Raw genomic sequence first — 10,954 nt, forward strand, 5'->3', positions numbered from 1 at the left:
TCAGGGGATGCTATGGGTTCCACCAAGCTGGGGAGAATAGCGGGTGCTTTGGGATGTGAGGGGTGGGAAGGTTGGGAGGGATGTGAGTCAAAATGCTGAGGACCGAAACCACTTGGTGCCCGTTGGCCAGTGCCACCCGCAGTGCCGAGCCTCGTGTCCCCTGTGTGCCGCAGGAGCCCTCAAATCCTACCTGCGAGAGCTGCCGGAGCCCCTCATGACGTTTGAGCTGTACGAGGAGTGGATCCAGGCATCCAAGTAAGTCTGGGGCATCCCCCCCATTCCTCTGTGACGCAGATGATGACATCTTGGGTCCCCATGGGTGGTTGGGGGCCATGAGTTATTTCTGACATGGCTCACAGAATTTAGGATGTTTCCTCGGGGGTGTGAGAGCCAGGGGGGTTCCCATGATGTTCCTTGAGCATCGTGGGTCCCAGCACTGAGGGTGGACCTGATGTCTCCTGACCCTAATGTCCCCAGCCTGGTCCCAAGCACTCTGGCCAAGGTGGCTGAGCTCTCCCAGCATCTTTGGGCAAGCCCTTGGGTGCCAGGCTGTGGTGCCATTTCTGGATGGGTGTGCAAACCCTGGGGGGCAGCTGGCCAAGGGAGCTCCCACCTGCATTGCTGGGGTGCTCTGCACCACGGGACCCCCAAAACCCAGCAGGATTGGGCCAGCTGAGGTGGCACCATCATGCCTGTTCCGCTGTTGGAGATGTTTGGGGTAGGAGAATGTTGGGCAGAGGGAGGTGGGAGAAGGAGCATCTCCTATTGAGGTGGGAAGCACCTTGGTGGTGCCTGAATATAGGTCTGACCATGCCCCTGCCTGCCCTGGGAGCGCTGGAGCACGGCAGGGACGTGGAGGTGGCTCACTGGAGGGGATGGTCCCCAAGGTGGCAGAGCGGGCTGCTTTGGGGAGCTGTTTGCAGTAATGTCCCCTTCCAAAGCAAACACATCCCCAAAACACACCCTCCGGGGGGGCTGCACAGAGGTGGGGAGGGGACCAGCATCCAACCCGCTGCCAAAAGGTTTCCTTCTCTTTTTGGCAGGGTTTGGGGGGTTAGTTTACTTATATAATGTTGGCAGCAGCTCAAGGGTCTTGCAGAGTCCCCAAGAGCAGGGCTGGAGGGGTCAGAAGCCCCGGGGTGGGGTGGGGATGGGGAATAACCCTCTCGCCCACCTCCCCACAGCATCCCGGAGCAGGAGAAGCGGCTGCAGGCACTCTGGAGCACCTGCGAGAAGCTGCCCAAAGCCAACTACAACAACATCAGGTGAGCCTGGGGCCAGCGGGACCCGGGGAGGGGACGGAGAGGGTGCAATCCTGATACACCGACACAGCTCACGCTTTCCAGGTATGTGATTAAATTCCTGGCCAAGCTGACGGAGTACCAGGACACGAATAAAATGACCCCAAGCAATGTGGCCATCGTGCTGGGACCCAACCTCCTCTGGCCGCAGGCGGACGGGTAAGGTGTCTGGGTGGAAAGCAAGTGTGCCAGAGGGATGCTGGGGGAGGGGGGGAGGGAGGGTCTGGGGCCAAAATCCTGCTGGGAATAAGGCTGGACTGCAGTAGGGTTGCTAAACTGCTGCCCCCCGCCTTGCAGGAACATGACGGAGATGATGACGACCGTCTCACTGCAGATCGTGGGCATCATCGAGCCGCTCATCCAGCACGCCGACTGGTTCTTCCCCGGAGGTAGGCTGTGCCCGCCGCCGTGGTGGGCTGGGCTGGGCGGGGGTGCAGAGCTCCCATATTTATTTTTGCCAGCCCCCTCTGCTTGCCTTGGCTTGGGCGAGGGGAGCTCAAGCAGAGATCTGGCAAGTCTCATCACAGCGGTGAGCCCAACCTAGCTGCTCCAGCACCCGCAAGCATTCCTGGTGCTGATACCCCCACCTCACCCCTCACTGAGGACATACGTCTCCCGACGTCCCCCCGCTCTTGTTTCCCTCCCCAGACATCGAGTTCAACGTGACGGGCAACTATGGCAGCCCCATGCACATCAACCACAACGCCAACTACAGCTCCATGCCCTCCCCGGACATGGACCACGCGGACCGCCGGCAGCACGACCAGGCACGGCGGCCCCTCAGCGTGGCCACGGACAACATGATGCTGGAGTTTTACAAGAAGGATGGGTAGGGTCTTGGCAGTGCCAGGGTTTGGGGAGAGGGAAGACGTGGTGTTGCCACCACCCTGGGGCAGGTGGTACTGAGCTGTTTGAGGCTGGGTGGTTCTGGGGTGGGAGAAACCCCCTGCTCTCCATGCTGGGCTCTTGGGGATGCTCAGGTGAGCCCCCAGCCCACTGGAGATGGGAGTAGGGTGGCCCGTGGCGTGCACCAGGGCTGTGCCGTGCCGGGGTTGGGTGCCCTAGGGTCCCCAGGGTCTGCAGGCTTTGCCCCAGGGGAAACTCCCCACTCCCAACCCGTGCATGCCCCCACCATGCCACCTCACGGGGACTGCAGCCAGTCAGGTTGGCTCCAGAAAAACACCCTCAGGGCTGACCCCATCTCCCAGAAATGTCCCCGGGGTTCTCCCCATCTCCAAAAAATGTCCCAAGCTCTCCCCATCACTGGCATAGCCTGGCAGCGGGCTCTCACTGTGCACTGTCAAGGTTTAGGGTTTTTTCACACTAATAATTGTGTGTTTCTGCCCATGCAGCCTTAGGAAAATCCAAAGGTACTGTATCCTCTGCAGCAGTGCTGGGAAGGTGCTGGGAGGATGCTGGGAGGAAGCTGGGAAGATGCTGGGAGGATGCTGGTGCCTGCTGGTACCTGGGGAAGGGAGACGTGGCTGGTGGGTGACACAAGCACATCCCACACTGTCACCCCTTCCCTATTGCCATGGAGGTTCATGCCCAGCATATTCCCAGTGGAAGAGGTGTTTTTAGGGACCAGGCACCCCAAAGGAGCCATGACACAGTGCTGGCGGTCCCCTCTTGCGTGGCGGGTGCTGAGAGCCTGTCTCTGTGTCCCCTGCAGCATGGGTGTCAGGGTGATGGACACCTCGTGGGTGGCTCGCCGAGGCACCTCGGTGGTGCGCAAGGCATCGTCCACCCCACCGAGCGCTCAGCCTCCCGCGCCGCCCACTGAGCTCCCCGCTGCACCCCACTCGCCCATTCCTGAGCAATCGCCGGATATTTCAGCTACCCCTTCCCCGCCTCCCACCAGCTTCGGCTTCCCCCCAGGAGCCGAGCGGACAAGGTAAGGTCCCCAACTTTGGCATCCTCCCCATGTGTGAATCCAGCAGCGAGAGAACTCCGTGGCCATGCTAGAGGCAGCGGGAGAGGATGCTCAGCACCCCTGGGCAGGGAGCAGTGTCCTGAGGGCAGCGGGAGGAGAGGATGCTCAGCATCCCTGGGTCCCCGGGCAGCAGTGCCTGGGAGGCAGTGGGAGAGGATGCTCAGCACCCCTGGGTGGGGAGCAGTGCCTGGGGGGCAGTGGGAGAGGATGCTCAGCACCCCTGGGTGGGGAGCAGTGTCTGGGGGGCAGCGGGAGGAGAGGATGCTCAGCATCCCTGGGTAGGGAGCAGTGCCTGGGGGGCAGTGGGAGAGGATGCTCAGCACCCCTGGGTGGGGAGCAGTGCCTGGGGGGCAGTGGGAGAGGATGCTCAGCATCCCTGGGTAGGGAGCAGTGCCTGGGGGGCAGTGGGAGAGGATGCTCAGCATCCCTGGGTAGGGAGCAGTACCTGGGGGGGGCAGCGGGAGGAGAGGATGCTCAGCATCCCTGGGTCCCCAGGCAGCAGTGCCTGGGGGGCAGTGGGAGAGGATGCTCAGCACCCCTGGGTGGGGAGCAGTGTCTGGGGGGCAGTGGGAGGAGAGGATGCTCAGCACCCCTGGGTGGGGAGCAGTGTCTGGGGGGCAGCAGGAGGAGAGGATGCTCAGCATCCCAGCGGCCACCGCGATGTCCCCAGCCTGCCAGCCCCACGCTGCCCTCGAGGATGTGCCAGCAGTCGCTCGCCTGGCTCGCAGTGGGTGTCGCTGGGATGTACCGAATGGGGGCTGGAGCTGCAGGGAAGGTGCCAGAAAAAGCCTGAGGGCGCTGAGCTTTCCCTGGGCCCTGACACTGGCCACGGTCTGTGTCTGGCTCCAGTTTGCACAGGCCAGAGGGGAGAAAGCACAAAAATTCCACTTTTCTGCCCCAAAAAGGGAATCTGAGCTTTGGAACTGGCCGCGAGCCTCACACCCCCACCCTCCGTGGTGCACCCATGGGTGGGGGTGGCAGCCCCTGTGCTGTGGGGTCAGTCAGGTGCCGTGGGATGAGGTGGGGGGGCTTTGGCAGCATGAGGGCTCCACCGCCGCTCTCCCCTGCCCCCCCGGCAGCACTCCTGCTTTTTTATTATTTTTCCCCCCGACCGCAGACCCCCGGGATGAGGATGAGCAGGGCCTCCCCAGGCCCAGCCGCTGCAGCCTTCCTCCCCACCACCCTTCTCCCCGCTCGCCCCTCACCCTGGCACCAGGCCTGGCCCCCCCGCACCCCGCCGTGCGCTGTGGCAATGCCCCCCAAACGGCGGGGGGGCCGGGGGGGCCGCGCTGCAGGGGGCACCTCGCAGCTCGCCCTGCTTCTGCCTCCCGCTGTGCTTTCAACTGGCCACTTTCTTTTTCGTTATTATTATTACTTATTATTTTAATATTTACTTTTTGATTTTTTTTATCATTTTATTTTATTTTTATTATTTTCTTTTTTTAACTTTCGATTTTCATCGTATTTTTATTTCGTTATTTTGGGGGTTTGTTAATTATTCATTGACTTTCACTCTGTTTTGGTTTTTAACTTTATTTTCATTCATTGCACTTTTAATTTGCCTTCTTTTTTTTTATTTTATTGCTGGTTTTCATTTCATTTAATTTCTCTCTTGTTTTAATTTTAATTTGCCTTTTCTTTTTTTATTCATTTTATTTCTTGTTATCATTATAATTTCTTTTCTCTCTTGTTTTAATTTTAATTTGCCTTCTTTTTTTATTATTTTATTTCTGGCTATCGTTTCTTTTGATTTCTCTCTTGTTTTAATTTTAATTTGCCTTTTCTTTTTTTATTTATTTTATTAGTGGTTATCGTTTCTTTTCATTTCTCTCTTATTTTAATTTGCCTTCTTTTCTTTATTTAAATTTTATTTCTGGTTATCGTTTCATTTCTCTCTTGTTTTAATTTTAATTTGTCTTCTTTTTTTAATTTTATTTCTGGTTATCGTTTCTTTTCATTTCTTTCTTGTTTTAATTCTAATTTGTCTTTTTTTAAAATTTTATTTCTTGTTTTCGTTTCTTTTAATTTCTCTTTTTTTTAGTTTAAATTTGCCTTTTCTTATTTTATTTCTGCTTTTCGTTTCTTTTCATTTCTCTCTTGTTTTCATTTTTTATTTATTCTCGGTTTATTTTTTAATTTTTTAAACTCTTTATCCTCCTTGCATTTTGATGTCATTACCTTTGTCTTTTGTTCCCTTTTGAAGTTTTCGTTCCCTTTTACTCGTCTGTTTTGTTTCGGGTTTTCACTGGATTTTCTGTCAGTCCTTTTGCCTTTTAAATTTTAAGTTGCATCCCTTTTTTTTTTTTTTTTTTCCCCTTTAATTTCTATTTTTCGTTCCTTTCCATGCCTGTCTCATTTCAGTTTTTACTTTTACTTTTACCTCTCACTTTCCGCTCTCACCTTCTCTCCTCTTCTCTCCGCGCCGCCCCAGCACGGGAAAGCCCCGGGAGCCCGGCGCCGGGCCGGGGGGGGCGCCGCCGCCCGCCGAGCAGAGCCCGCACGCCCCGCGCAAAGGTAGGAGCGGGGCCGGGGGGGGTGCCCGCTGGTTGCGACCCCCCCCCCAGCCCCTTGACCCGCCCCCCCCCCCCCTTGTCTCTGTCTCGCAGTGGCCAAGAAGCTGGCGCCCATCCCGCCGCGGGCGGCCGCGGGGGAGCAGGGGGGGGGGCAGCCCTCCCCCGCCAGCCTGTCCCCCACCCCCCCCAGCACCCCCTCCCCGTACGGCCCCCCCGGCGCCCCCCCCGGCGCCTGCCTGCCCGCCGGGCAGCCCCCCCCGCCGCCGGCCCCGCTCCCGCCCCCCGCCGCCGCCGCCAAGTCCCGCCCCAGCGCCAAGCCGCGGCCGCGCCCCGCGCTGCCCCCACCGCCGCAGCCCCCCCCGGCCGCCCCCGCGCCCCCCCAGCCCCCGGAGCTGCCCCGCCTGGACGCCGCGGGCCCCGGGGACGCCGCGCTGGCAGGTAACGGGGGGAGGGGGGGGGGGACACACACAGCCCCGTCCCTGCGGGCGGGGGCCCTGTGGGAGGGCGACGCTGCTGGGAAGGTGGCAGTGGCCCTGGGAAGGTGTCACCGGGAAGGTGGCGGCGTCCCCAGGAGGGTGACGATGACTCTGGCAAGCGGAGCTGTCCCCAGGAGGGTGGCAGTGGCCCTGGGAAGGTGGCGGTGGCCCCAGGAAGGTGACAGTGACTCTGGGAAAATGGAGCTGTCCCCAGGAGGGTGGCAGTGGCCCTGGGAAGGTGTCACCGGGAAGGTGGCGGCGTCCCCAGGAGGGTGACAATGACTCTGGCAAGCGGACCTGTCCCCAGGAGGGTGGCAGTGGCCCTGGGAAGGTGGCGGTGGCCCCGGGAAGGTGACAGTGACTCTGGGAAAATGGAGCTGTCCCCAGGAGGGTGGCAGTGGCCCTGGGAAGGTGACAATGACTCTGGCAAGCGGAGCTGTCCCCAGGAGGGTGGCAGTATCCCTGGGAAGGTGGCAGTGGCCCTGGGAAGGTGTCACCGGGAAAGTGGCGGCGTCCCCAGGAGGGTGACGATGGCTCTGGCAAGCGGAGCTGTCCCCAGGAGGGTGGCAGTGGCCCTGGGAAGGTGACAACGACTCTGGCAAGCGGAGCTGTCCCCAGGAGGGATGCAGTGGCCCTTGGAAGGTGACAATGACTCTAGCAAAGCAGACCTGTCCCCAGGAGGGTGGCAGTATCCCTGAGAAAGTGTCAGTGACTGGCAAAATAGAACTGTCCCCAGGAAGGTGGCAGTGGCCCCGGGAATGTGATGATGACTCTGGCAAAGCAGAACTATCCTCAGGAAGGTGTTGGTGGCCCTGGGAAAGCAGAACTGTCCCCAGGAAGGTGGCAGTGGCCCGGGGAAGGGGATGACGTTCCCAGGAAGGTGACAGTGTGCCCAGAAAAGTGACAATTGACTCTGGCAAAATAGAACTGTTCCAGGAAGGTGGTGGTGGCCCTGGGAAGGGGATGATTTCCCAGGAAGGTGGCAGTGTCCCCAGCAAGGTGTTGATATCCCCAGGAAGGTGGCAATGCACTCGAGAAGGTGGCAATGTCCCTGGGAAGGTGACAGCATCACAGGAAAAGTAGTTATGTCTCCAGGGAGGTGGCAGTGTCACTGGGAAGGTGGCAGCATCCTCAGGAAGGTAGTGATGTCTCCGGGAAGGTGACAATATCCCTGGCAAGGTGGAACCATCCCCAGGAAGATGGTGATGCCCCCAGGAAGGTGGCAGTGTCCCCAGAAGGTCGTAGTGTACCTGGGGAGGTGATAATGACCCTGGAAAGGTGCAACTGTCCCCAGGAAGGTGGCAATGTTCCTGGTAAGGCAGAGCTGTCCCCAGGAAGGTGACACTGTCCCCAGGAAGGTGGCAGCGTCCCCAAGAAGCACCGCGAGCCTGTGTTGCTGTCCTGCTGTGGTGACCTCCCTGTCCCTGGGTTTTGTTGGTGTCCCCCCCGCGGTGTCCCTGCAGCATTGGGGGCTGCGCTGGTTGAGGGGGACAGTCTGGGTGGCGCTTGGGCAGTGGCAGGTGGCACCGGTCCCTGCCATGTGCCTGCGGGAGGTGTCACCTGGTGGAGTCCCCACTCTGGCAGCAGTGGCAGAGCCCGGCAGGTGCAGGCAGGACTTTTGCTACCTGGGGGGAGGTTGCTCTGCTCTCGGCGAGGGACAGTGGTGACACTGCCTGCCGCGGACTGTGGGACCCCCTCTGTCACATCACACGTGCAGCCTCGCCCTGCAGGTCCCCTGGGAGAGGGGACAGCGGTGTCACCTGTGCTCGCTGGAGGAGAGCAGAGCATCGCGGGGGGCAGGCAGCGTGGGGACAGCGGGCGGGTGGCACAGGCCCTGGCTAGGCTGGGGTGGCACGGAACAGGGACAGGTAGTGGCATCCCTGGTGGTGGCACTAACACGGTGCCAGCCCCGGTGAGGTGTCCTGCCACCGAGCCCCCACCTTGGCGTCCCCCATCGTTCTGCCCTCCCGCAGGTCTGCTCCGTTTTGAGGTCCCCTCCCTCCACGTCCCCCTGGATGCCACCCTGTGCCGGGACCTGCCAGAGGCACCGCAGAGACTCTCGGGGCCGGGCCCGGCTGCTCGGCAGGAGGAGGAGGAGGAATCGGAGAGCACAGCCCTATGACAGTGTCCCTGTCCCCAAGCTCATCCTTGCAGCACCCAGGGGCCAGCACCGGCCACCGGCACCGAGGGCCACCGGCACGCCAGTTTTGGGTGGCAAAGCGCCCGGTTTGGGGGCAGTCGCTGTTCTTTATTTCATTTTTTTTTTTGCCTTATCCAGACTTTGCCTTTCGACTGGGTGCCTGTGCCCCCCCCGCCACCCCGCAGCACCCATGGTCCTGGGGTGATGCCACCATCTCCTTTGGTGCCCTGACAGCAGGTGCCACTGGGTACCAGCCAGGTGACAATGAGCTCGCCGGCGCTTTGCAGCGGGATTTCATTTCTTCGGCTTCTTCTCCCTCTGCTTGTTTGCCGGAGCAGGATGGGACCTGACCAGCAATAACCTGGGGACGCACATGTGGCCCCCCCAGGCTCTCGGGGTGCTGGCGGGTGAGGGTACGCATCCCTCGGCACCCGCTGTCCTCCTGGGTTGGTGGCTTTGGTTGTGCATGCAAAGACAAATTAACAAAGATTAATTATCCTTTCCAGAGAGATAAGAGATAGATATATATATATATCGGCAGAGATATATATATATTATATATTTGTATATATATATAGAAAAAATATATAGAGATTTGGTTTTTTGGAGCCATTGCCGCCCACCCGGTGCACAGAGGGAGGATGGAAATGGCAGCGCTTGGCCCCCGCCCCGCTCGCGCCGTGCCCCTCGCCCCAGGTGGGCACTGGGGGGGCACCAGCACCCCAAAGCAATCAATAAATCCATGTGCCACCCGCTGTGAACTGCCCGGCAGCGCTGGCGTTTGGTTAATACCTGTCGGCGCCGGCAGCACCCTGCCTGGCTGTGGCAGCGGCGGCGGGGGGTGTTATGTAGGGGGGATGAGGGCTGGGGGGGCGATGGTGTGGGGGGTCGGTACGGGATGTTGTGGTCCTGCTGCCATGGGGCAGCACCAGGGCTGGATTGGTGCCCACTGATGGAGGCTCTCGGAAGGTGCTTTGCTGTAGGAAATGGGGTTTAATGAGGGTTGGGGCGATAAAATGATGGGGATTTTGCTTTGGGTGGGCTGTTGTGGTCCTGGTCCTGTGAGATGAGGCACCGTCAGATCCAGGGCCTGGTCCCAGCCCAGATTTCGGGCTGGTCCCAGTCCAGATTTGGCATGGTCCCAGCCTGGATTGGTACCTACTGATGGATTTTGGGCATGAGCCCTCAGAGGGCACTTTGCTGTAGGAAATGGGGTTTAGTGAGGGTTGGGTTGATAAAATGATGGGGTTTGCTCTGTGCAGGCTGTTGTGGTCCCGGTCCCATGGGATGGGGCAGCGCCAGGCTTGGGGTGGTCCCAGTCCCGGGGTGGGCACCCACCTGGTTGCAGCAGGTCCTTGCCTGTGTTCTGGGGCTGAGCAGCGTGTGTGCAGAGGTGAGTACCAGGGTGGACGGGCAGCAGTGGGGTTGTACGGCACCAGGAGCTCCCCCAGTCTGGTGGGATGGGGTGGGAGCCCAGACTCCCCTTCGCAAGGCGTGGAGAGGCATGTCCATGAGGTACAGGGAGGGAATGCTCTGGGGGATGCTGCTGCCTGGGAAGGCATGGAGGCACCTCTGGGGCATCACACCTATGGGTGCCGGGGAAGGTAGGGTGCTCTGCCTGCACTGGTTATGGTTTTTTTTTTTTGGGGGGGGGGATCCCCAGCCTGGACATGCCACATCCTTCACCCCGTTCCCCATGGGGATGCCGGGACCATGCAGGGGGATGCCACCCATGCAGCTCAGCAGCATGGCAATGGCTCAGCCCCAGCGACACAAACACCCACCAGGGCAGGGCAGCACCCAAGGGTAGGGAAACCGAGTGGCCCAGGGTGCTGGGGTGGCACAGCCCTGGAGCGCATCTGCATCCCATCGCAGTCCTCCGTGCTGGTGGTCCAAGGCAGGGCCTCTGCAAAGGAGGTAGGCACAGCATCCCCGAGGTCTGGCACAGGGATAGCCACTCGTACTGGGGCTCCCACCCCCTCCTAGCTGTGGCTTTGCGGTGCAGAGCAGCATTCCCATGCCACTGCCAGCACCCATGTGGTGGTCCTGGGCATGGTGGGCACCCATGGGTGCCTGGGGGAGCCTACGGTGCCTAGGGCTGCTGCTTGCCTGGTGACACGAGTGACAAACCCACACTTGTCCCCTGCTGCCAAGCAGGGACACAGCTGTGGCACAAGCAGTGACACCACTCGGAGCAACCCTCCAGCAAAAGACGGTCTCCTCTGCCTTCATGTCCTCCTCCACCTCAGCCCAAACCTACTTCCATCTTTACTGCCATCTCCACCTCCATCTCCTCCCCTTCTGCCTCCATCTCTGTCCCCGTCTGCATCACCTCCTCCACTTCCACCTTCATGTCTGCCACCTCCATCCCTGCCTACGACTGTGGCTTCACCGTGTTTCTCCAGCCATTCCCATCCTCTGCCATGGTGGACACAGCCACATGGTACTGTGACTCTGGTGCTCCTGTCACCCCCCCCCCTGCCCCCCTCCCTGACATCCCACCGGGCACACAGCCACCATGCCAGGTCAGGATCAGGCCACCATAGATCCTACCAAGCCCTGCTCCCAGGCTGAGCCCCACCCTCCCAGGG

The 10,954-nt window shown here is 59.9% G+C and overlaps 1 protein-coding gene across 4 annotated transcripts in view; it reads left to right on the forward strand.

Moving 5' to 3' along the window:
• The window catches only part of ARHGAP44 (Rho GTPase activating protein 44), a 31,969-nt gene extending 21,063 nt beyond the window's left edge, over positions 1 to 10,906 (forward strand). The window contains exons 12-21 of one of the 4 annotated variants that reach the window (XM_055723072.1): positions 174 to 255; positions 1,185 to 1,265; positions 1,347 to 1,460; positions 1,599 to 1,690; positions 1,950 to 2,130; positions 2,654 to 2,671; positions 2,974 to 3,195; positions 5,666 to 5,748; positions 5,841 to 6,185; positions 8,197 to 10,906. In XM_055723072.1, coding sequence (XP_055579047.1) covers positions 174 to 255; positions 1,185 to 1,265; positions 1,347 to 1,460; positions 1,599 to 1,690; positions 1,950 to 2,130; positions 2,654 to 2,671; positions 2,974 to 3,195; positions 5,666 to 5,748; positions 5,841 to 6,185; positions 8,197 to 8,345 — 1,367 coding nt within the window. In that variant the 3' untranslated portion in view covers positions 8,346 to 10,906. The remainder of the gene's footprint in view (positions 1 to 173; positions 256 to 1,184; positions 1,266 to 1,346; positions 1,461 to 1,598; positions 1,691 to 1,949; positions 2,131 to 2,653; positions 2,672 to 2,973; positions 3,196 to 5,665; positions 5,749 to 5,840; positions 6,186 to 8,196) is intronic. The other 3 variants (XM_055723081.1, XM_055723079.1, XM_055723087.1) reach the window with 3 other exon arrangements.
• Positions 10,907 to 10,954: the final 48 nt, after the last annotated feature.

Source organism: Falco cherrug, chromosome 1 (assembly GCF_023634085.1).
Source record: "Falco cherrug isolate bFalChe1 chromosome 1, bFalChe1.pri, whole genome shotgun sequence".
Taxonomy (NCBI): Eukaryota; Metazoa; Chordata; class Aves; order Falconiformes; family Falconidae; genus Falco; species Falco cherrug.